The sequence below is a fragment of the Pelmatolapia mariae genome, linkage group LG14 (genome assembly GCF_036321145.2).
Source record: "Pelmatolapia mariae isolate MD_Pm_ZW linkage group LG14, Pm_UMD_F_2, whole genome shotgun sequence".
Taxonomy (NCBI): domain Eukaryota; kingdom Metazoa; phylum Chordata; class Actinopteri; order Cichliformes; family Cichlidae; genus Pelmatolapia; species Pelmatolapia mariae.
Genome location: NC_086239.1, coordinates 23,465,849 through 23,492,034, shown reverse-complemented (window position 1 = coordinate 23,492,034; position 26,186 = coordinate 23,465,849). Strand labels below are relative to the sequence as shown.

At 44.3% G+C, this 26,186-nt stretch overlaps 1 protein-coding gene across 4 annotated transcripts in view; it reads left to right on the top strand.

Moving 5' to 3' along the window:
- cux1b (cut-like homeobox 1b) overlaps positions 1–26,186 on the top strand; it is a 62,627-nt gene that overhangs the window by 30,529 nt on the left and 5,912 nt on the right. For 2 of the 4 annotated variants that reach the window (XM_063493764.1, XM_063493767.1), the window contains 18 exons: positions 869–992; positions 3,103–3,179; positions 4,102–4,168; positions 8,633–8,681; positions 11,019–11,123; positions 12,442–12,630; positions 12,864–12,922; positions 13,206–13,248; positions 13,419–13,515; positions 14,825–15,640; positions 16,332–16,415; positions 16,895–16,996; positions 17,105–17,652; positions 17,743–17,884; positions 18,584–18,871; positions 18,972–19,160; positions 20,859–21,123; positions 21,525–24,508. In XM_063493764.1, the coding sequence (XP_063349834.1) occupies positions 869–992; positions 3,103–3,179; positions 4,102–4,168; positions 8,633–8,681; positions 11,019–11,123; positions 12,442–12,630; positions 12,864–12,922; positions 13,206–13,248; positions 13,419–13,515; positions 14,825–15,640; positions 16,332–16,415; positions 16,895–16,996; positions 17,105–17,652; positions 17,743–17,884; positions 18,584–18,871; positions 18,972–19,160; positions 20,859–21,123; positions 21,525–22,032 (3,752 nt within the window). In that variant the 3' untranslated portion in view covers positions 22,033–24,508. Of the gene's footprint in view, positions 1–868; positions 993–3,102; positions 3,180–4,101; positions 4,169–8,632; positions 8,682–11,018; positions 11,124–12,441; positions 12,631–12,863; positions 12,923–13,205; positions 13,249–13,418; positions 13,516–14,824; positions 15,641–16,331; positions 16,416–16,894; positions 16,997–17,104; positions 17,653–17,742; positions 17,885–18,583; positions 18,872–18,971; positions 19,161–20,858; positions 21,124–21,524; positions 24,509–26,186 lie in introns of those variants that run through there. The other 2 variants (XM_063493766.1, XM_063493768.1) reach the window with 2 other exon arrangements.

The window sequence follows — 26,186 nt, the reverse complement described above, 5'->3', positions numbered from 1 at the left end:
TCATCCTTTATCCCTCCTTCCCGCCTCAATAGATGGGGGATATTTAAACCCCAAAACACACTGTGGAACTCCCACTCCTGTTAAACACACGCGGATCCGCCCGCACACTCTCTCACACACACCACACACATACACACACACAGAGTGCAGGGGCCATTGATCCCCGCAACCTAAATGTTTAAAGTTCAGTTAAGCAGTTAAGGGGTAAGAGGGCTCTGAGGGGACTCTCCTCTATTGATTATGTGTCAGAGCAGTGAGACTGGAGTTTAAATCACACGCACACACACACAAAGTGCTAAGAGCCCTCAGTCAAAGGCAGCGAGCAGCAATGCGCTATATCATTGTCTCACTCACTTATATCTTTCTCTGAGAAACACACACACACACACATACACACACACACACACACACACACACACACACACACACACACACACACACACACACATAGGGAGGACTATTTATTACTCCAGTTATGTGTTAGATTTATTTCAGGCTGCCCCATACAGCGCTCAGCCGTCAGCAGGTTATGGGGTTTCGGTACTAATGCAGTCCTAATGAATGCAGCATATCTGCTCTTAGTGATGGTTGAATATTCTACGGCAGCCATGGATTCAAAGATTAGACCGGAGCCATGGGGGCCAAGGTCTTCATCTGTGCTCACAGAGGAAGAATGCAGGATATGAAATGCTGCTTCTTAGGCAAAGGTCAAACACCTCGCTAAAAGCATCGTCATCTTCACTGCCATTTTATATCAGATATATAGAAAAGCGCCATAGTTTTTTGTCTGTGTTTTCTATCTAGATCACTCGCATTTCTGACTTCTTTTCTCTCGGTGCTCGCCTCTTTGCTCTAATCTCTTCCACAGAGGTGACCATTAAGGCCTTGAAGGAGAAGATTCGCGAGTACGAGCAGTCTCTGAAGAATCAAGCCGAGAACCTGGCCCAAGAGAAGCAGCTCCAGCTACACAACGACTATGCAGAGAAGGAGAGGTAAAAGTTGCGCATGTTTATGTGTGTGCGTGCGCTGCTGCAGCTGTGTTTAAAGTAATAACCTCTGCATTATTTTGCAGTTTGAATGCTTTGGGTCATTGTGCCCTCAGGCGGAACTGCTGATTCTTATCTTTGAATGATAGGTTTAAGATTTCAGACTTTATTTAGCAGGGCTCTCTGTTCACAACTTACTAATTCCTTCTTAAGCAAATCTCCAAGGGCTCTTTTCTTTTCTTTTTTTCAGTAGTTATCAGTCTAATCGACAAATTGTTGCTTATTGCTTTCCTCCTGCGCACAAATGTAGGAATGGAGATAACTTGCATAAAAGACAATGCCAGCATTTTTGTCATGTGGGCGCTTGCCATTCTCGCTTTGATGGGAATCGACACCATCCACTCCCATTTTCTGTTTACCAAGACACTTTTCAGCCGTTATGTTGGATATTTTGCTGCCACGGGCCTCTGCTGTGCCTGGAAATGTACAATAAGCAGAGTGCCCTACCAAATGCCTTTGATGACAAAAATATGCTTTGCTGATAAAGACTACTTTATTTCAATACAATGGGTTTTTTTGGTAAAGTGTGGCATGTTAAAGTGTGTAATTTTCAGGTGTACAGGAAGACGGGGGCAGTAATTAGCTCAAAAAAATGCTTCCGGATGCTTTAGGGACATTTAAAAAAACCGCTTAGTGAGGCTAAAATGCTTTAATACTGCCATTTTCCAGAAAAGGGCCAATTTGGCCTAAACTAATGGACTTGAGGCAGGAATATTGTTTCACGTAACAACTAACTCGGGCTCCTTTGCTTCTACATTGGATCCCAAAAAACAGTAACCAGTTTAAGTTATCTTGTGATCCCATATTAACTTGGATAATGTGTGCTCTTATTTTGAAGTAATCAAATCAAATAAAAAAGAGATGTGCAGACATCTGAGTGATGAGGCTTCATGTGATTAGCCGCTGCAGCCTCGGGGCTTAAAGACGCAGCATATTTTCACTGAGGGAGAACAAGAGCTAAAAAAGCTCTGATGGATGCGTCAGACCTGTACGTTTTTATCAGCAATGAAATGAAAGTTTGAGACCGACAGAATTAACAGATTAAATTCAGTGTGTCACAAGTGCTCAGCTGCACAGTATGGAGTTCCTCTTCAAGCATGTTAATATGCAGTTTTACTACTAAATCGCACTCTCACCATGCAGATTTAGTAATGATATACTGACTCCAAACAGTCTCCGCTGTAATTCTAAGCGAATGAGACCCGATGCGCCGAACGCTATGGATTTTCTACAAGCTACAAGCTGCTTGCAGTCTTTAAAACACCATCCCTCTGATGAAAGTCCTCATTTCAAGTTGATGTATACAGTTTACTAATATGAAATGGACTTTACAAAGCACATGTTTTCCTCCTGTCAGTCATCTCGTTTGTTTGACGAAGCTGTATTAAAGCTGACTGTCCCTTTCAGACGTACAGTAGAAGATCAATTGTCCAACTGTATTTCCTGTACGTCAGTGTTTTATAGGCCCCTTCCTGTCTGCAGTGAGCTGACTTCCTGTGTCTGAGAGAGAAGGGGGGGGGAGTAAATGGATGGCACCTCCGATGCATTTCATCCTGCAAGGAGTGAGCGAAGGGTAGAGAGAGTGAGGGAGATGAAAGGATGAAGTAGAGGGCAGAAAAATAGAGATGACAGGAGAGACAGATTGGCGGGGAAGGGGGGCATCAAAGAGTGCCATAAAGACCATCTTTGTGCTAGATTATTGATGTTTTTACACGCAGTGGCAATTTCTCAGCAGAGCCCAACTTTTTATATGCTAAGAATGAATCTATTTTATCCTTGTGGTTTCTGTCGCCCCCTCCCCCCTCTCTCTTAGTCAAGCCTTGCGCACTCTCTCTCTCCCCCCTGGGTGCAGTGTGCCCCAGTGGCCAGACATTCCTGCCTAATAGGGCTGCTTAATGAGGAGTGGGTTGTGTTGGGAGGATTTTAGTGGGGAAAACACTTCAGAAATGGTGGGAAAATAGAGAATAGTCGCAGTTGCCACAAAGTGTGAGCTCAGAATTTACTGACTCAGTATCTCTTGACTGACTGTGACTTTCTGCTACCTGGTCTCTTGTAGGAAACTCCAGGAGAGCCAGGACTCCATGTCCTCAAGGTTGGAGGAGGCCGAACAGAAAGCCCGGTCCCTACAGACAGGTACCAGCCTACGCAGCCTGTACACACCTGGGGATTGTTTACCCACCTTTAGATAAAGTTCCCTTATCACTGAAAGTGTAGTTGGGCTGGCTATTAAGCCTTTCAAAACTTCTTAAAGGGGACTTATTATATTAATCTCCAGTTCCATATTTTTATCCCTGTACTTTTGTAGAGTAGCTTTGTATGATTTAAAAGTTCAGCGTCATCTTTGTTTACCTTAAACCCGTGAAGCCCTGTATTCTGCTGTCCTGAAACAAGCTGTTTTAGCTCCCTTCCACCTCCCTTTAATCCAGCTTTCTTCAGACTGACAAATAGAAGGGTTGAAACATCAGTTGGGTGGAGCGTCTGTGCTCCCAGGCAAAGCTGCGTTCCCGAGATGACCATATAAGGACATCCCCTCTCAGTGATATCATGCAGATCCCAAAGTAGAAAAAAAGAATATATTTAACCGGAGCTTTGTGCTCATAGGGGTTACATCCACATATGCCGACCATATTACTTAAAACTTGTCATTTGTAACGTGATCATCCACCTTTGTGTGACAGAAAAAAGGAAATAATAATAGATTCCCTCTATTCCTCTCTATTTCTCAATAAATGTTCACCCATTGTGAAAATGAGTTAAAAAAAAAAACAGCTGCTGGTGATTATTATGTTTAACACTCAAAGTTAATCTGACACATCTGGACTAGGTGTCTGCGAGGCCTGGAGATCTAAGAAAATAACTTCTCAGCTGTCATCAGTGAGAAACAGAAATGCCAAAGTTTCTCATGTGAAATAAGACTTTAGTAGTAAGAAGCTGTCAAAGATAATGTTTACACGTTTTAATGCTCTTTTAAAAAGTATCGCTCATGTCTGGATCTGCTTCTTCAGCTCACTTTGCACCAGGAAAACCCTTAACTGACTCTCACCGTCTTTTGCAGCACTTGAAACAACTCAGGCCGAGCTCTTTGATTTGAAGACAAAGTATGACGAGGAATCCACAGCAAAGTACGTGCCTCACTGATCTATGTGTGTTTGCGGGTGACTTCTCCCCTCTGGCTCCTCCATACTCTCCTCCTGACATAATCATCCTGTTTAGTGAATCTCCTTGCATGGAAACTCCCCCTTCTCTCCCTAACAGCTGGATTTTCTCCCACAACAGCCAGCAGCCTCCAAATCCCGGCATTACCCATGCACTGTAAATACTGAAAGGGATTGTAATGTATTCTGCAGCCAAACTAAAACATCAAAATAGAGTTTGTTTTGTGCGCGCGGATGTGTGTGTGGTTTTGTTTAATCCATTAAGACCTGATATGTACGTATAAGTCTTATATAGGCGCCTGATGTCTTAATGGGGTAAAGAGCTTTCAGATTTCATCAGAGACTTGATAGAGAGGTGCCAGATTGAAAGCTACATATGTTTTCTAATAGGACCTGTAAGATAAGATGGTTTCAGTCGAGCTTTGGGCATCTATCATTATTGATCTTGTAGTAGTGTTGAGGACGAGAACAGAAGCTTTTCCATGTCAGCACTCCGCACTGTGAAGTGGCACTTTATGACATTCACACTCCTCGTTCCCTCTGGGTTAGCAGCAGGACCCAGAACCTCGTGAGCACCAGAATCGCATACGCAAAGCTGAAAAATTACATTTCCGGGGGAGGGGGAAAAAATATCATCCTACCTTGGCTGAAATGTGAGCTCTTTTGGCTAAATCCAGGGACTGATAATAAAATGGTCAAGGGCATCCTGTGTTCATACACAAAGTACGGAAGAGTATCAACTTGGCTTTTAAGGCCACCCCACCACCACCACCATCGCCACCCCGTCCCATTTACCTTGCCCCAAACTCACTGTGCCTCTCCATTAACAGAGTTGTTAAATTGATTGGCTGTTAAAAACAAATCGATCCCTCTTCTGTCTTCCTCACAATTTTTTTTTCTCCCTGTTTTTTTTTCTTTCTTTTTTCTCTTACCTCGCTCACTCGCACACTTTGTCGTTTGTCTGCTGCATTAGGTGTTTTTTGAGTGTGACAGGCAAGACCACAGGAAGATATTGCACACAGTGTAATGGCACTAATCAATATGTTTCATAGTCTATCAGAAGGCCCTCCCTGCTTTTTCTCTTTCCCCCCCGTCCCCTTTCCTGGATTTCTTTTTTTTTTTTTTTTTTTTTCTTCCTACATTTCTTTACGCTTTCTTTTGGCGTCCTTGTCTCTTCGTTTTATGTCAGAAGAAAACACTTTTTGAAAAGACACTTATAGTAGGTCCCATTTGCTTACAGAAGCTAATAAACACATGCCCACCCACATATACACACACACACACACACACACACACGTACAAGTATACACTCACTCATTCGCTCACTCACTCGTGAGCCCGAGGCAGTCAGGGTCCTTGACTATGTGGCGTGCTGTGATCTGAAATTTTAATGCAACGCTTTAAAGCACACACAAACCCTCTCTAACCCTGCACCCTCCCAGTCCTTGGAGTCCTTCCCCCGTTTACTGCTTGGCTGAGCAAATCGCCAGTGTTTGGCTGAACACAACTTTTAACCCTTTAACTGCATACATTTTGGCACTGCAAAACACAAACGCATACATACATATCATGCGCTTCTCTCCTCACAAGCGCACAGACACGTGCGGGTACGCACACAAACGCGCACACACGCACACACTCGCTCTGAACTTTTCACTAAGGAGGACATTGCGTGACAAATCCCCCCCATCCTCTCGCTGCATTTGGGTAATCTGCCTTTTAAAATAAGCACTAACACACTCTCACAAACACCCGTGGACGTACACAAACACACTCCCTGAGAATTTGGTCGATGTTTGCAGCGCCCAGAGAGTCTCAGCTTCAGCGGGAGGCAGGCCTGCAGATGTAGCGTAGCCCCCCCCCCCTTCTCTGTGTCGACGCTGTGAGGGTCTGGCTTGGCCGCATTTTACCCGTTTAGTCCCTGTTAAAGATTAATGATATATTGATCTCCAGCCCCACAGGATGCTTTGTGTGTGTGAGTGTGTGAGCTGAGTGCGTGGAGGCTCCTCTGTATGTTTGCGTATAGCTTTATCTGCATGTAGGAGGCTTTGATAACATTTTGGTTAAAATCCGTTTAATTGCCGATAATTAGGCACCGGTCAATAGGCCTTTCTTTCCGGTGTCCAGCCCAAGCACACAACAACACAAAATGGCGCACAACATACACACAGACACGGTCTCACAGCTAGCTTCTTTTTAAGCCTCCTTGAAATCCCCAAGGTAACACGCTGTGAAAACGCAATGTGGAGAAAGCCAAGGAAAGAAAAGGAATGGAGTGATGAAAGCTGGAGGGCAAAAAGCGAGCCAGGGGCCGGAGGCTTCAGCGAGGAAGAGGGGATAAGAGTGCGATAGAGGAGGGAAATGAAAATCTAAATCAGGGGAATATCCTGCTGGCACCGAGGACAGAGGCCGAGGAAGAGAGGGCGAAAGATGAGAGAGGGGAGGTGGAAGGAAGAAAAAGATGAAAGGAGGGGGTGAAAAAAGTGGAGGGCGATGGGAAGGGAACGGTTGAGGGGGAAAGGATGGAGGCAGGCAGAGGGTGGAAAAGAAAAGGAGCGCTTGAGTGAGGAGCAAGAGAGAGAAGATGATAAGAGATGAAAAGGCCTGTCTGAGATGGAGGAAGTACAGTAGGGCCTCAGAGGCTCTGGGCTTGTTTCAGAAGTCCTATAGTACTCACTGATGTCACTGGGTGCACCCATCGGCTTTCATGGTACAAAAGAGTGTGTGTAAGTGTGTTTGAGTGTGCGCTGATTGTGTGCATTTTCCAGTTTGGCTGTGTATCTACTCTATAGCTCCTCCCTGTGGCTGCTGTATGGTGTTTTATAGATAAGTTTGGGTGCTATAAAATCAGACTTTATCATCACGAAGGACCCACCCCCCCTTTTACTCTCCAGTGTTTGATGAAGTCATTCCAGCGGGTGCATTGGTGGGCCACGGACAGTTCCTGCCCTGCCCAGCGACTGACTGACTGACTGTATCAGGATATGCAGAAAATCCCTTCCCTGTGATCTGCTTTGGCCCTCAGCCTCTAGCTTTGCCTTTATAATTCCCAAATACAGCCAAATCCAAAGGTTATTTAAGAAGACTTTGTGCATCTGTACTTTGATTAAATGATCACATTTGGAGCAGGAGCGGTGGTGTATTTGGGTTGCATTACTACCCATAAACGCTCTCCATTACAAGCTTTTCTAGCTTGTTGGCTCTCTGACCTTAACATTTGTGTGCGCGGGTGCGCGATTTGAGTGCGCTTGCGGGTCCTGCACACTATAGCTTAAGACGGGATAAAAGCTGTTGAGGTAGTGTACTATTATGTTGCTTAAATACATACTAGATCCTTTTAACTGTTAGGGAAAGAATAAAAGCGGAGAGTGAAAAAGCTCTCCCACCCACATCTGATTCTTTTTGCTGCATTGCCTGTGGCACAATGTTGACCTAATATCAACTGTGTCTGTTTTGTTAAACACATTCAAATCAGTAGTACTCAAGCCTATGGGACATAACACTGTTTCTCGTACTGTGACACACAAATACAAAAGCTGCGTGGGCTATTGGGTTCACTATCAAAAGATTGCAATAAAATCAAAAGGTCTTAATGGACGCGCAGTGCACATATGCGCCTCACGCCTTTCCACTCAGTGCCACTCGCGTATTCTTATCAGCGAGGAATGTCTTAAATAAACACGCACGCATTTATGCCGTGTCTTTGCATTGCGTTATAGACCATCGGTGAGGTCAGTATTTCCAAAGCCGCCTCGTGCTGGGAAACACATTCACGCATGCTGAAAACTCAAAAACAGAAAGGCAATTGTAGTTTTACTCGAAAGTTAAAGCCGTGGTTACGAAATATTAACATTCGTTGTGCTTCTGTATTCTTCAGTTCCCGCTCATTGTTCACAGAAAAGTGCCAGGTATCCGAGTCTCTCACGATGGAGGGATTATTTAAAATATTTTTCCCAAAGTCCAATGAGAGGTGGTATTACGGGGATGTATTCTTGCTGTTTGACCTCTAGCAAGTGAGAGGTGAACCATGGCCTCCATCCAGACCATTAGTCAGACACAATCACACAGCTTCATAGCAGATTAGTCTGCTGTATTAGGACTTAGAGCTCTATTAATGTAATCCCTCTGTTTTAGTGTGGCCTGGGTTTAGGGGCTTACATGTGCACACCCACACTCATAGACACACACACATTTAAATACATGTATGCACGCACATATACAAGCTGTTTGGGTTATGGAGTTCACAATCAATGGATTAAGGTGAAATTTAGACAGTAGCTTAATGGACACAGTACCGGGATGCTCTAAATGTGTGCACCTCTCTTTCTGGGAGTCGTCATCATTCATTTATCCATATTTGTTTTTGTTTTTTTTTTATATATCCTCTGTGCATTTATCTGAAGTAACAACACATGTTTTTCTGTCTCTTAGGGCTGATGAGATTGAGATCTTGATGACAGACCTGGAAAGAGCCAATCAGGTAGCCCGCTCGGTTTAACACTGAATAGTATTTTATTTTTTGTTTAAGTGCAACACTGTCCAAGTTGTCTTCACAAGTTTCATTGTTAAATTGTAGACAAAACAAATGCTGGCTGAAATTGTTGTGGAGGCAAACATGAGGTAAACCGATTTAAAACAATTTAGTTTAGTGATATTTTATATTTTAGCTTCCTCTAAACAAATGTGACATGACCAAACCACCAACAAGTTTTTTATTGTGCTAACACACATCCACTATGTGTCATTTTATTTTACTGTGGACCCATTTTGAAAAAAGAAGCTTTGTCAACAGAAAAATAGTAGATAGGGACTTTCTGTCCTTTAATTGTTTATCTCTTACTTTGGTTTAGTATCAATGGCAATGGGGGACGTAAAAGCTGTAAAACCGATGAAAATACAGTTAAAAGTTCAAGTGGGCCAGATTGGAGTCTTTGCCCGGCTGATTGTGGCACCCGAGCCTTGTGTTTGACACCCCTCCATGTTAATTGCAGTGAGGTTTAGCGTTCATTTTAATTGTATTCAATGAATCGCATACAAAGTCCTGCATGGCCAGGCTTCTGCCTTTTATTTTGAGTGTTTTGTGACGACAGTCGATCTCGGATTAACCGTTTACTTTAAATTGAGTCTTTGAGGTTTTGGCAGCTGAACTTTGGATTCCTTATTGTCTCCGAAATCCTTCAGAAATCTGTGGTTTGTTTTAAATGTCTGCTAAATGGGTTAACTTTTTCTTAAATACTTGCGCTTTACTTTACGATATTGGTCACACAAATGTTTTTATTGTTGGTGTGTTTAAGACCATATGCTTGAAAGTGTGTAAGTCGGGGGCATTGAAACATATTTAATGTGTGGTTTTATCCAATCTGTGAAGCACTTTGCTGTATAAATATTATTTATAATAAGCTATTATAATCAGTACACTTGCACAGTGTGCTTTGGTTTGATTAACATCACAGTGGGCATAATTTTTTGGATATTATTTTGTTTTTTAAAGAAACTGTTCTTTAATCTTCATAAAGAGCATGTGGGCCTGTTGCTGAGAGAATCTCAGAAAAGTGGTTTTTGGTCTTTTTTTTTTTTTTTTTTTTGTGGGTTTGTTGACATTAAAAATAGACCTTAAAAATACCAAAATATTCCTGTCTATTGAGAATCCATGAGATGTGGCTTGCTTATCACTGCGAGGGTTGCTGTTTCTTTTGCTTGTTTATTACACACCTACTAAACCCATCCAGCTGAAATAAGCCCCCCGGTCTGCCCTCTGCCCTCGTGTTGTAAATATTCCTGTGGTATCTGTTAATGTCATTGTTGTTAACTTTCATTATTAGCCCAAGAGTATGATTTGTGGTTAAAGGGGTAGCATAGGCATGTAATGTTAATATTAGCCTAAAGGTTAACGCTCCGACTATAATGCCGCACACACAAACACACACTCTATTCACACTTCTGATTTGAGGTTTACAGAGGATGACAGCATGGCCTCCAGCTCAGTCACAGACTTTTTATATGCTTTTATAAGAAGAAAATGGAAAACAGGATTTTCTTTTGCAACTAGCAGTCCAACTCCCACCCAGTCAATAACAGCTCTCAATATGGTTGCAATTAGGAACACTGTGGAATCGGCTCCCTGTAACTCCTAATGATGGCAAGTTGGCCGGTGTTGTAGATGATTCCCTACTGGAGCACGGCACTTTAGCAGTAAACACCAGGCAGCGGGTGTCATCTCAATGCTCAGGAATAACTTGAAATTTTTAATTAAGGAAATGTTCGCTCTTGGTTGTCATTCTAAATTTGTACATCGCATTTCCAGCCCCCTCCACTCTGAAGTATATCATTGTTTACGCTGAAAGGGGCTGACTCGCTTTCCAAATAAAAAGTGCAGTTGACTGATAGAAGATTGTGTACTGAAAAACTTGTTCAGTTTGATTGCTAGTGTTGTGCATTCAGTATTGTACTCCTCTCCTTCACAGACGTCTTTGCTGTCAATGAGCAGCGGTCACCAATTTGACAGATTTTAAACAGAGTAAAAGGGGAGGGGTTTTGCATATGAACAAAAACTTTTACTCCCGCTTTCTTGGGCTCACTATTCCCATTTTGTCTGTCTCGAAGGATGTGTTAAATAGCGCTTTAATTTTTTCTCCAGGGCTAGTGGAAAAAATGAGACAGGTTGAGTAGGGAAAACAGGAAAGCGTGTACATTAAAATTAACACTGAACTCACACAGAACTGATCTGCGTTAAACTTTAGATTAATAGTGTTTTAACTGTAGGAACCTGCGACACAGGATTTTCCTTGAACGTTTCTCCTTTTCTTTTTCTTTCCAGCGAGCAGAAGCAGCTCAGAGAGAGGCAGAGTCAGTCAGAGAGCAGCTGTCCTTGAGCAACCAATCCCAGCAGCTCAGCAGCCCGGCCAAGGCTGACCCAAACACGGTAACACGTTTCACTCATTCACTGATTGACAGGCTAAAGATCAGCTTGGCCTTTCTATGCTACACTGACAGACTGATTAATGGCTCAGTCACACTAGAGTAAAAATAGGGTGGCAACCTCTTTGCCACTAGGAAAAATAGGTGGTTGCTCAGTGATTTCAATAAATCTTTTGCAAGTCGTTGCTGGAACAAACTGATCATCCAAAGGCTGAGCATGCAACACCATCGACCTTTAGCAGACCACTTTTGATCGCAAGGCGACTGCACAGATCCCCTTGTGGGAGGCAGCCTGTCTCCAAACACACACAGTCCAGCTCGGACCGATTGCCATCACTCTGACAGATTGGTGAAGGTTTGCAAATAATTGCCATTTAATTTTTAAACACAGACAGATTGATTGCAATGTGTTGGCAGTCTGAGCGAGCGTGTGCCGATAAACGCAACTCAGCTGCCCGTCTCTTTGCAGTTGGGAGCTTGGCTCAAGTGGTTGCCTGCTTCTGGTTATATTTCTGTATATATGTTAGGTTGTGCACATCACCATTTTTTAAATCACTGTCCTGCAGCAACTACATCATTATTTGTGGAGGAATATTTTCATTTCTGTTACAAATCCATCAGGTTCTGACTGAACTCTGATTAGGAGTAGATAATGTGCGTTTCGTTGTATGTAGATGCCAATAGATTTGCCGCAGTTGATCACCATTATCACAAACGGATTTTATGTAATTGCCAAATCAACCCATTCAGTTACACACTGATCACAGCAAGACTCAGTCTTTTTGCCTTTTTATTACCATCTTAATGCAAAGTTTCTTTAAAGATGGCAACTGACTGCGAGTGGTGGCAGACCAGATTGCTAGTTCACTGCATTTGGTCACAGTAATTATTGCCGTGCCCTGGTCTCCCTAGTGACTGTAGCTTTAAGCCTCACTTTATGGATAGACTGTAGTCACTGGTATTAAAGGTCAGATGCTGGAGTAACCAGTTAAGCTTCCTTAAGAAGTAAGATGTGATTGGTATATGGATTAACTGATTTATTGGATTTAACCAATAGATTGCAGACATGGGACTTGGTTAGCGTACAACTACAACTGTTCCGCCAAAGTTATCTACTTTCCTTTGGTATGAGGTGATTGTGATTGATTGCATTATCTCTGACTATGAATCTGAAGAAGTAAGCCTTTTGGCAAGATAATCAATATTGGTCAGCTTTGTTTGACACAAAACATCCACTGATGAAATTATTAATTTGATAAAACTTGAGACTACATGTGGCTGGAGACTTACTCGATTAAACTGCCTAACTTTTTGGACTTTAGGAACAGTCGGAAGAGGTGGCGTCCCATTCAAATCTGGAGGCGGAGCTCAGGGCCAAAGAAAGGGAGACTGCCCAGCTGGTGGAAGATGTGCAGAGACTGCAGGCCAGCCTGACCAAACTCCGAGAGACCACCAGCTCCCAGATCTCACAGCTGGAACAGCAGCTTAGCAGCAAATCCGAAGTTCTGAAGGTACCAACACAACACACATCTGATTTTGGTTGGAAGCCACTTTAACTTTTCATTTATAATAGTAATACTTACGTAGCTTGTCTTTTTCCCGTTTGCTTAACCCTATTCACCAGTTTACACCCTTCGTTGTGTAGAGTTAAGTAAATAATAGAAACGCAGGATCTACTGAGATCCAAGGGTTGATTTGTATTATTGGTTTAATTGTCTCGCTGTTGCATCTTTGTAATGTGTAGGAGCTGGAGGAGAAGCTGCAGAAGCAAGCTGACTATGAGGAGGTGAAGAAGGAGTTGAGGTGAGGAGTGAACACAGGCATTTGTGTGTCCTGTACAGATCTGTTTACTGCACGTGTCTGATGTCTTTAGACACGTGCAGTAAACAGAAGATGTCTCTTCATTTAATGTGGGTAACTCAATTGGGTGCCCTTACGTAGGCGAAGCCTTTGTGTTTGTAGTTTTGTATCGTCAGCCTCGCTCTTTGTCATTAAAAAGAAAGACATAGAAAAGTTAGCATGCTGTGTGTTTGTGTATATTTGGCGGTTTTCTCATGCTTGCTTTTTTCCCTCCCTCCTTTCTCAGTATCCTCAAGGCTATGGAGTTTGGAGCATCCGACTCTGTGCAGGTAAGACTAAGCAGCAGACTGTAGACTTTAGGTTGCAGCCACTAAGTTATTGACAAAGCAAAAATTGCACAACTAGATCAGTAAACATGACCATCTGAGAGGAGAGGCTGGAGAAAAGCTGTGTCAAAAGCTTTAATTTCCCCCTCTGTTCCTGATCTTCTTTCTGCCAGGACTCATCCAAACCCCTGGAGGTGCTGTTACTGGAGAGGAACCGAAGTCTTCAATCGGAGAGCGCCGCTTTGCGCATCGCCAACACCGAGCTGAGCGGTAAGTCTTATGTTGCTGTAAGGACCGGGTTCATCGACACCGGACAAACTGCTTTCACAAAACAAAACAAAAAAACCGAGAGAAGGTCAAGGGAGATTATGAGGCTTTAGCTGCAGTTCAAGTCATCAGGGAAGTGCATACAATCTTGTGTGCATATAGATTGTCTTTCTCTGAGAATACTTAACTCGTAATGTTTGCGGAATTATTTGCACCACAGCAGCCCACATGTACAGGTTCATTGGTCGAAAAAAAAATGTAAAAGTCATGCAAAACTTTCTCATGGTTTGGAAATGTTGCTGGTGTAGTCCCGCTCTTCATGGAAGGGAGGAAAAGGCATCTTTGGTGTTTTGTAAATACCCCAGCAGGAGGTCAACCTGAACGGTAACGGAGCCGCATTACACAAGAACGAGGACGACGTGCAATGCCCCCGACATTAGGACTCTTGCCCTCTGCAACAGTGTTTATGGGTTTGAAATGTCATGGCTTTAGGCATGAATAGCTGAATAGCTTTGAATTGATTAACATTCACAGTGAGAGGAGCTTACTGTCTTACTCAATCATGTTAAGTCTCAATGGTTATGCATTAGAATAATATTTCTCCCAGCGATTATTATCAAGATGGGTTCTAGTAGTTACAAGACTGAGAAAATATATTTTTTGTCTGTATTTGTTCTGGTGAATAGAAAAATGTATTCAGTAGAACTCTTTAGGAAACAAGCAGCCGAGGGCCTTTGTTTTGAGTCAGCAGAGCTGTGCAGTCTGTCTTTTGGTGGCATGCGTCTTTTTTCTGTTAAGCCAAACTAATTTCAGAAGTTTTTTTTATTTATTTATGTTTTTTCACCTGGATGTATTTTTCTGGACTAAAAACTATGTTACTACACCTACAATGGAATAAATCGGTGTGTAAGAACACACTGCAGCAGCATGGAAGAGGACTTGGTGTATTGGCTATCTAAGGACATCATCTTGCTCTGTCCAGTTACTTCTGCTTTGCCTGCAACAGAGAGAGAGGGAAAAAGAGACTGAGCCCTGGGCCAAGCTAATCTGCCTAAGTGGCACAGTGTCAATTGTTTTGTTTGTCCTTTTTTTTTCCCTCCAGGCTGTGGCTTACAAGAAAGGTTGAAATCACAAATGCATGGGCACTTGCCTGGGGGGGTTGGCAAAAAAGGAAAACAGAGTTCACTAATTTGAAAAAGACTTGATTAAGACAACTTTCAACATTTGTTATTTTATTTTTTCTCTCTCGTTTTGGAACCCCTTTTTTGTTGACTCCCCCCATAATGCATGGTGTGTCTGACCTTTCTTGTAGGGTCAGCCGGGCGAAAAGGGACAGAAGAGTCCACAACGAAGGAGGAGACCGCGCCAAGCGACCCCTCTTCCTCACCCCCTCCTCCCCCTCCCTCTCTTCCGTCCTCCTCACAGCGCCCCCTGTCTCGCACTCACACGGACCCTCTCAACACTGCCACCACCACCACCAGCAGCAGCAGCAACAGCAGTGAAACGCTCCATTTCGCTCCTACGGGCATTGGACAGGACTTCTACTCCCCCGTCTTCCCTCTGGTGGGTGGTAAGATGGCTTTGAACTCCTTGATTCAGCGGCAGCTGCTCCAGACCTTCTACTCAAAAGCCTTGCAGGAGTCCTCTGGAATCCCCAGTGGGGCTCTACTGTTCACCCCCTTCACGCCAACCCTCAGCTCCATCCCTACCTCCACCCCTGGCTCAGGGTCTGCTGCCATCCCTCTGGCAGCCAGCAGCCCCCAGCCACCTCCAGCCAGCCCTGACATGGCTCCTGTTAACGGGAGCAGTACAGCTGGCAGCGCCCCCTCCCCATCACCAAGCCACTCTGATGCTAATACAGGAAGTGTTTTGGACGGGGAGGACATGGACACAGCGGAGATTGCTCGGCAAGTGAAAGAGCAGCTGATCAAGCACAACATTGGTCAGCGTGTGTTTGGTCATTATGTGCTGGGACTGTCCCAGGGATCAGTCAGCGAGATCCTGGCCAGACCAAAGCCGTGGAACAAGCTAACCATCAGGGGGAAGGAGCCGTTCCACAAGATGAGGCAGTTCCTCGCCGATGAGCAGAACATCCTCGCTCTGCGCAGCATCCAGGGACGGCAGAGAGGTGAGTCTGCGCTCCTGTATTGTTGTCTGCGCGTGGGGTAGTGTGTGTGTCTTGCATGTTGTGTGTATGTGTGTAAAGCCCTGCACAGAGCAATTGATTAGCTTGTCAATATGGACTAGCTTTTTTATTTTTCTTTCTCTTTCCTAACTCCCATTCTGTGCCACACCTGTGTTTTTTGAATGAGCTCCTAGTCACGCACTGATCCCAAGAGCCTCTCCTAGCTATCGTGGTCAATACAGAAACCTTTCACACATCAATAGTATTGATTGGTGGAAACTAGGAGAAAGGCAGGGGTACTGTTAACTACGGGTAGATTCGATTAGCCTGGGCTTGCCTTTCTTAACGCATCAAGACATTGCTGATTGAAGTTGGTCTCAGAGGTACATAAAAAATATAACACAATTTGCCAGCGAGTCATAGATGGTCCATGTTGGTATTCCCATGTTTGATAGCTGCCACTAGGCCGTCTCTGTGGTGGCTTTAATATTACTGTTGGAGGTAGAAGTTGGAATCCTACTTGGGCCACAGATGGTTAAGATCAATGCATTTATGGTACTATATAATGTGCATTGGATGGAACAGACACTTATTATGTTTGCAGAGCATTGTAAGGCACCATTTAGTCTAGCTGTAAAAGGAAAAAAAACACACAAGTGCTGTAACATAGTGTGTGGTATATTGTTTTTAACAGAGGGCTCAGGCCAGCCCCAGCTTAGCCGAGTGTTTCAGGACGCTCCGAAGCGGAGAACCCTCTCCGATACAGCTTCACACACAGGTCTGTCCCCTTCACACACGGAGATTCTAGCACGTTCTGTCTGTGTGGCATGTTTGTGTTGGGATGTTTCTGTGTTGTGTGTGCCTGTGTCGCCATATATTAATTGCGGGCAGGCATACAGATATAAATGTGCCTTGAAGGTAACCGCACAGTTTCAGTGACTTGCGTCAAAGGAAAAGCCAGCATGTGTATTTAGGGATTTTATTGGTAGTTGTTATTCTGCGGGGAGTATTTACTATACGAACCCTGCAGCACGTGTGCATGTGCAAGCTCCAAAGGGACCTGAGAAATTATGACAATCCCTCCAGTGTAGTTGCCTTGAAGCTCAGTGGTGGGAATGTTGTTCTTTGTGCTGTGCTATGGTGTAATTCTTCGACGTTCCATCAGCGTCTCCTCTTTATCTGTTCTGTTAGTATTCCCAGCGTTTTAATCTGACGAGGTATTCCGTCTCCTCCCATTCCCTCATCCTCTCTTTCCAGGTAACATCACCGCTCGTGTGCGCACCCCAGAGGCAGGTTCTGATGAAGCTATCAAGTCCATACTGGAGCAGGCCAAAAGAGAGCTGCAGGTGCAGAAAGCTGGTAAGTTGGAGTTATTTATTTAATTTTTTCCCCCCGTCTTCTCCAGGACATTTAAGGTGCCCATGATGGCTGTGTCTGTAATAAAGGCCGTTTTTCTCCTCTCTGTAGACTTGTCTCATGCTCAACCGTCCTATGCAGGACTGAAAGGGGGAGGTGGAATAGGAAGTGGAGGGGGGAGTGGATCAGACGAAGCCATCCGCTCCATACTAGAACAAGCTCGCAGGGAGATGGAAGCCCAACAGGCCGCACTGGAGCCCATCCTTAAAGCCTCATCTTCCTCTTCGTCATCAGTGTCACTATCACAGAGGGACATCCTGAGCTCATCTCTTACCGCCCCGCTCCCCCCTTACAACCCCCTGGCCCTTTCCCTCAAGAAACCTCCCAGCTCCCTCTTGTCCTCGCCCTCATCCCCGTCTACAATTCTGGACTTTAGCTCCAGCGTAAAGAGAGAGGGCCGCAGCTCTTCGGGGGTCGACATGTCTGCTGACGGAGCTCTCAGGATGGGTCGGAGCTCAGAGGGACTGTCCCGCTCCGGAAGTGCCGGAGGAGCAGGTTACTGGAGAGAGCAGTGGTGGACCAACATGCAGACGGATCCGCGAAGGACCATGTCCAGCCAGACAGGAGAAGAGAACCACAACCAGGAGGACTCTAAAGAGGTGAGGCTCAGGGGCAGTTCGAGTTTTATGGCTATGCTTTGACTGTCCATTGGTTGCACGTCTGAAGTCTTCTCCCTCCGCGGGGTTTAGGGTATACTGACCGACAGTCTGTCTCGACACAAACCGTGGAACAAGTTGAACCAGAGGAGCAGAGAGGCGTACCTCCGCATGCAGCCTTGGCTCAACGGAGACCAGGGGCAAAACGCACACATCCAGCAAACTCAGAACCAAGGTAAACAAATCACATGCAAATACACACACCGACACACACCATATATTATGCTGGAACACTACTCTGAAAGCCTGATTAGAGCTAGTGGCTAGTTGTTACTGTCACTCTGTCACTCACCCCACCCGCCCTCCTCCTCCTCATCCCCCTCGTCCTTCTTGCTTCCATCCCACCCACCGTTTCCCCCCTCCCGTTCACTTCTCCTCCCACCATCCCCCTCCTCCCCCCACATCCCCAGTGCTGTGGCAGTGTCAGCCAGCAAGCTGCTGGTTTGTCATGTCATAGACAAGTTAGTGTTGCAGCGCCAGATGGCAGCTCTGCATGTGTGTGTCTGCGCGCATGTGTGCGTGTGCGTACATGCACGTGTGTGTCTCTTTTTCTCTCTGGGGGTGTAAACAGCAGCTAATGTACACTGACAGCTCCTCATGACTGCTCTCTTCCAGCCTGCTGAGCTGCACAGCGGCACTACACAGACAGAGACAGGGAGATGAAGGAATAGGAGGAGGAAGCCAAAAAGGCTTCAAACTGAAAACTTAAGCACCTTTGCTGTTTGTTCAACAGGAGTTAAATTAGTCGATGTAATTTGACTGAAGTCCCTCCTGAACCCAGCAGGGAGAGGAGATGAAACTAGTGTCGCCTCACATAGTTACACGTCGCCTAACCTGTGCGATCTTTCTCATTCTGTGTGTCGTGCTCGAGCAGAGGGTACTCCCAAGACATCAGCAAGCTGCAGCCCCGCTCCAGAGTCCCCCCTCAGTTCAGCTGAAGAATCTGTCAATGGTCTCACTGGGGACCCACTTGCGTCACAGTCCTCCAGTCTCAAACCTCCGTCTGAGGATCCTTCAGGTGGGGAGTCTCAGCCGGGCACCCCGCTGCCTCTACCAGGTCACTCGGGTCTGAGCATCCAGGAGATGGTTGCAATGTCTCCTGAGCTTGATACCTATGCCATCACCAAGAAGGTTAAGGAGGTGCTAACTGATAATAACCTGGGTAAGACCTTTTTTTTGTTTGTTTTTTGCTCTTATGCTCAATTGTGGTGTTTTACTTTTCTGTGTAGTTTAACTGGTTCCATTTTCTTTCTCCAAACCAGGTCAGCGTCTGTTTGGGGAGACTATCCTGGGTCTCACTCAGGGCTCTGTCTCAGACCTGCTGGCCAGGCCTAAACCCTGGCACAAGCTGAGCCTGAAGGGCAGGGAGCCCTTTGTCCGCATGCAGCTCTGGCTCCAGGACCCACACAGCGTGGAGAAACTTATGGACATGAAACGCCTGGAGAAGAAAGGTGTGTGTAACAAAAAGCTCAATGAGTAGAAATAGATGCATACTCTATATACAGCACAGCATGCTGTCAGAAATAATAATCAAAAGGCTCAGAAAAACTTTCATGTTTTGTGCTTAAGCATGCATTTATTTGAGAAATATGCTCACAAAAAAACAAAGCAAAAAAAACATACACACACAAGCAGCAGCCTTTGAATTACACATGCACATCTGCACACAATATCCTTTGTGCAGGACAGCAGAGCATGTTGTGCAGATCACAGTCATCTTGGTGTGATGTCAGTACCAATCAGGACTGCAGACATCACGTACTGTATTCAATGTGACAGCTAGGCGACTGCCGGGGGCCTGCTTACTCACAGTCATCAGCACTACTCTTCATCATCGTCATCAACATAATAATCATCAGTGTCTATAAGCTCGTATTTTTATCATTTATTAGCCCATTGCCCGCTCCATCACTCCATCATCCTGCACTCTTTTCTGTCAGGAGGATACGTTTAGGAATCAAGAACCCCCAATAGGCCTGCTTCATAACCCTCCCCCTCCTCCCTCACTGCCTCACAGTGACCCCGCACTGCCCACTTGAAGCAAACAGGGTATGGATATTTGAACCTGCCAGTGGGCACAGCCATCCAGGATCAGCTTACCCTGCTGATATCACAAACTACGCACAAGGGCGAAAAACACAACTGACCTTACGCCTGTGTGGTCGGGGGGTTGGACTGGTGGGGTTGCACTACATTCAGCTTCATGTTAGATTATTGACCAAGAGTAATGCATCCAAATAGCAATGGGCAATAGTTCTGGCTACCAGCAGAGCCCAGAGGAAAGACATGGACCTAGTCCAGAGTTACCACATTTGACCTCTCACCCTTGTGGTGCAAGCCTGCGAGGCGGCGCACAACTTTGAGAGCGCTCTAACCTTGCTCTGAGGGGCTTTTCCCTGCAACACTAATGTATCTGGCAGCATGTATTGGGGTTGGGAAAATGTCAACCTCATACGAAGCTGCCATGAGCTGTTCATTTTCAGTTGCTGGCGCCCCAAGTGAACGGTGCTGCTTGTTTGCTGTAAAATGGAAGAGATGCATTCATTGTTACAACTGGTGAGAAAGACGAGAGCACCACCTAGTGGCTGATTGGGAGGCTGGCGGCAGTAGTTGTCAGACCTGTTACGTTGTATGAAAACGGAGCAGCTTTATTACTCCAAGCCTTTGTCATCATCTTGCTAATCTGCATTGAACTTGGCTCAACTGCAGCTGATTCAGAGCTCAGTAATAGGGGTTATTGTCGAGAAGAGAGACTACGTCTCCTGCCTCAGGGCTTTTGATGGAAACACGATTACACATTAACAGCGGAAATTCAAAGGCAATCAGTGTTTTCTTATTGAATGGCAAACCTTGCTGACAAATCTTTTACCTGTTTATGTTCCAGCTGAAGTCCCACCTCTCTGCTGCTCTGTTCTCTTTATATGTTAATGCAGCACATTTTATATAACTGCTTAAATGTCATGTGGTACAGCTATTTATGCATTTTTAAATTTAATCCTTGACTTGTATTGAAATGTCTCTGTTATGCACTGTAGTTTGCACCTGTGGTTTTTACTGGTGTTGCCAGCTTTATCATTGAAACTCCCATTCATTTGTAGATTTATTAATGTATTCACTGGATGACCCATTTCTCCCTCTTTCTCATCCAGCATACATGAAGAGGCGGCTGAGCTCCTTGAGTGATGGCCATTCTGTGGACGGAGGCTTGGTGGGGTCAGAGTACATGCAGGGCTCCCAGAGCCCAGGGCAGCAGCAGCTGAAGAAGCCCAGGGTGGTGCTGGGCCCTGAGGAGAAGGAGGCTCTGAAAAAGGCTTATCAGCAGAAGCCCTATCCCTCCCCCAAAACCATTGAGGAGCTGGCCTCCCAGCTCAACCTAAAGACCAGTACTGTTATCAACTGGTTCCATAACTACAGGTCAGCATTTAGGAGAAAAAAACATGCACTCCTGCTAAATTCTTTCTGTTGTTCTGCATTTATTAGCTGCTCTCTGATGGATTAAATAAAGTTTACATGAAGTTAACACGATAAGGATCTCATGTCTTTGTGAATAGTACCTCTGTTCAAATTCCTCGTTTTATTGAAATACATTAGTGGGTTCGTCTTGACTTTATCTGCGGATAAATGAATTGTCTAAATCTTTGTGTATGACTCTGCCAGATCACATTGTGTTTTTGTTGCACTGTTAGTGAAAAGTCCAAATGCGTAAGCTGTTCCCTGTTCATCGAAAATATTTTGACATTGATAGAGTGTATTGTATTCCACAAATTGAATTTCAGGATTTAAGTAGCGTGACTGAACTCATGTTTCCCTCTTAGGTCACGTATCCGGCGAGAGCTCTTCATAGAGGAGATCCAGGCAGCTGGAGGGGTAGGGCCTGGCAGCGAAGCGGGGTCGCCTTCCCTCCGTGGGTCCAAATCAGGAGAAGGGGACAGCTGTGATGGGACGGAATCTGAGGGCACAGTGGAGACACGCCAATCTCTGGGCATTGGCCTGGAGGATCACAGAGGAACATGCAAAGACCACGACATGGAGGCTGAGTCTGAGGCAGGGGGCTCTAATAATTCCCCTGCCCAGTTAGACTGCACCGCCACAGGCTTGGCCGGGCCGGGCTCCAGCGGTGGACAGGGTGGACTGGGGCTTTTCAGCCTCACAGAGGCATCCTCCAGTAGCTCTGCCTCTAGTACTAACATCCCAGCCTCTGGCCCTGCCAGGAACCCCAGGGACAACAATCTGCGCAAGAAGAAAGCAGCCAATCTCAATAACATCATCCACAGGCTGGAGAAGGCTGCCAGCAAAGAGGATCCCTCAGAGTGGGAGTTCTAGCTCCCCCCTGATCATCCTTCATCCTTCTCGTCTCATAACCTCACGACCTCTAACCTTGGACCCCTCCTGCTCTGTTCCAGTTGGAGAGTGGACACAGCCAAAGTCAAGCTCAGCAGCCATTTTTATTACATAGAAGCTTTCCAAAAAGAGGAAAGAAACAAAGAGTGGTTGGCAAAACCCTTAAAAAGAAGATTTACTGAATACGTAGAAGAACAAAATAAGAGAACTTAATTGTTTCTCCTGTTTTTTTTTGTTTTTGTTTTTAAAAACTGCGTTTTGTTTTTGTACTGAGAAAAGCACTTAGCCGTCCTGCTGGCCTCTGGCCCTGCTGTACCTCCCCCTATCACCAGCCACTGGTGCACCAGACTGGTTAGTCCTGAGCTGGGGTCTGACCCACAGCTGGGGTTGAAACCTGGACTCAGTAACACAGGCAAGGCCTGACACAGCAGCTGTCACAGTGATAGACACTGATAGATGATAGATAGAGACAGGAACTCTCTTACAAGAACTCTCACTTTCTTAAAGGAGATTTTTTTCCGCTCTTCTTCTCACCTCCCAAGTGTCCACAAACCTCCCCTCACTCAGTGAGATGCCTCATTTTTCACACTGTAGAGTGACTGTTACAAACCCTTTGCCTTTTTCACTCACTGCGTGTGTGTGCGTGTGTTTGTATGTTAGGGGTTGTGTCAGTGTGCACCTGTGTGTGTGTGCGAGAGTGTATACACACCCAGAAAAAAGAGAAAAAAAAGAAATGGTGTGTGTATGTGTATTCTCTTCTCAATGGCAGCATGTTTTCATTTTTTTAATCTCACTTCTACACTCTTAAGAGGGTAGTTGAAGGCCTGCTGGCTGAGCTGCCATGGTTACTGGTGTAAGAACGATGAACTTTGACCTGTTGTGTCCCATATCCTATCCTGCTGACAGCCATGTGATGGCCAGAAGGATGTGTAATTCCTCACAAAATACACACACTCATCTGAAGAGGAAGGAAGGAAGGAAGGAACCCTCTTTTTGCCTCCTTAAACCCTTCTTTTTAGGATGAAGGATGATCTGTGTTTTTTCTTTGTTTTGTTTTTAAATATTGCAATTTGGTTGCCAATAAGAGATTGCACAGTCTATTGACTCTAAAGAGTACAAAAATAGGGAATTTTAGGAAACATTTTTAATTAGTACAAAATAAGAACAGAAAAGACAAGAATAACAAGTTACTGTTTAAAAAAAAAAAAGAAACAAACAAACAACAACCTTAGAATGGAATAATGTTGCATTGTTGACATACAATACAATGAATTCACGTAGTACTGTAGCTGTCTGACATGGTGATACTATACGTGTCTCTAGTTGTTTTCGGTTGTGCACGTCACAACTTTGCCCAGCACTGGACCTGCTGGGTGGGTGTGTTTGTGTGTGTGTGCGTGCGTGCGTGCGTGTATGTCCGCACCACCGACAAAATTTTCTCTGTTCACAAACACACATCTTTTTATAGGCCAAATCAGGAAGAGTGTGTGTACGTGTGTGTCTGTGTGCATTTGTTATTTGCCTGCATGTAAGTCGGGGTTGAGGTCAGTTCACTCAGAATTGGACCGATCTATCGATCGATCGATTTGTCAATAATGAAATTCTTGACGGAAAATGGGTATTTTTTTTTTTTTTTTAAGCAAATGAATTGCAGCGTGCAGAAACTTCTGCTGGTGAATTCGCCCCAACCCTGGTGTGAGTAGTTACCACTCTCCTCCAGTTTCTCCTGTATCCAGGGATGTAAGTCTTTTTTGCATTGAATTCTACTGTATACACTACAAATTATAAGGCATATCACCTCCTCCCTGTCCCACACAAGCCCTCAGTGCCTGTCAGCCCACTGCCTCCCCTTTGTTTGTGTGTGTGTGTGTGTTTGTGTGCGTGTGTGAGAGTTTGCGTGGATGCATGTGCACGCACGCCCGTCAATACATGCGTGTGCACAAAGCGTGCGTGAGACTCGAGTGTTCAGTGTTTCCAATGAGTGGGGTCATATTTCGTATCTTGCACACACTACTAGTGCACAACTGACACCCTTCTTTAAGCTGTTTGATGCGTTACCATTACATTAATCTTCTCACAAAGTAGTGTAATACTATGATTTACTGTAGCTTGGTTTTATTGCTATTTTGCATTTATAGTTTGGTTTTTATTCCGCTTATTTATAGGTGCTGTATTTTTCATTTAATGTCTTATCATTTGAGTTGTCTATTTTTTAAGGGATTATACTGTTCCTGAGGGCAAGTAACATTTTTATTAGACGTATAGACTGCCGGCAGTATTGGTTAATATTTACAAAGATGTACTAGTTCTCATTTGTTTGTATATTCATGAATCCTAAAGTTTAGTGTCATTTCAATAGCTTTTGAAAGATGTGTTTTGCTACAGTTCATGCTCCCGTAAGCATAAAAAGCTCTTACCACAACTGTTATGCTCACACACACACACACACACACACACACACACACAAAAAGAAACTGCTAGCTAGAGAATCAAAGGACATATCAAGATCAGTGAATATATGATAGCATATCTGTTTTCCTGTTTTCTATCCTCCAATAATATTTGTTGTTTTTTTTTTTTGTCCTTCCTTTCTTTTTCTTTTCCTGGGCAAGCCCAACACTACCGCTCGGCAGGGCACGCAGCTTTCTTTAGATGTAGACCTTGCCCACTCATTAATCACATTAACTTAATTAACTGGTCCAAATTATACACTTTGTCAAATAGGTCAAATAGGTCAAGTGAAATTACCTAAACATACGAACGCGTGTTAACTTGAAAGAGGTCATATCTGCCAAATTGAGATTAGAGAAGTGTACCAGCTAGCAGGTGTGCTACGCCAGATCGAGCAGAGATAGCCAGCCTATGATTATGCAGAATTTCTATTGCAGTTAGTAACGAAGCACTTATTAGGATCTTTGTAAGACTTACCTAGGACAGGGTCTGTAAACACTACAACAAGAGTACGATCCCGGGATCCTGGGAAGTGTATGCCTTTAAAAAAAAAAAAAAAAAAAAAAAAAAGTGGTTGTAAACCAAGCACAGATGCTTATCCACATCGTAACACTAAAAACAACAACAAAAAAAAGAATCATAAGATAGCTGTACCCATGTTTTCTATGTGATTAAACTGAGTTTCTGTCCAGCCAACCCTTATTTCAAACTACAGATGACTGTGTGACAGGCGGGCCGTCGTCCTGTGCAGGTGTAGATATCATGAGTAACAAACGTGTCGTTTTCTATTCAGAAATCCCAACTTTTTTTATAGCCTCCCACTTTCCCCTCAGCGTATACTCGAGATAAGGCGGCAGCCTGTCAAAAGTTTAAATCTGACTTTCTAATGCGTCTGTTGTTAAAAAATAATCGCCCAAACGTCGGCTCTTCCTGCCGTCAACTGATGTGAGACATCTGTCCTCTGCTGCGCGCTGAATAGTGATACTGCCTTCTGTTGGGACCGCTTGGACTGGACAGCCACAGTGTGTTTGTTTTATGGTGATGAATAGCTACTGTAAAGTATGAGCACTTAACCCATCAGTAATTTTTTTTTTTTTGTAATAGCCTGATCCAGCCGCTCACCCGAACCGTGTGAGATCATCAGATTTGTGCCTTTAACTGCCAAGCAGGGCACCAAACTAGTGATGTCATTAGATGTAGAGGATTCCACCCGATTCGTTCGTGATGCATCTCGCGTCCTGACCTGAAATTTGTTTCTCATGGTACTTTAAACTCGACTTCCATCAGCTCTCTGGAGAGGGTTATATTATATATATATATATATATATATATATATATATATATATATATATATATATATATATATATATATATATATATATATATATATCTAAATAATTGCTGGGAGTGCAGTGAAGCAGGAGAAAACAAACTAATTTTTTTGTTTGTTTGTTTGTTTGTTTGTTATTTTTTTCCCACAATGCATTACTTACGTTGTATATAAACTGACTAGCAGCGAAAAAGGCCAGAGCATTGAATGAAGGAGGAAGCATGCAGAAACGGCATACACTGTAATAACACTGAATTTATTCATAGGGCATTTTTTGTATTTTTCTGTTTGTGTCAGGTTTGCTGTGACATTGATAAACGGCACTACAGGTATTGATAATGACGCGTGCCAATTC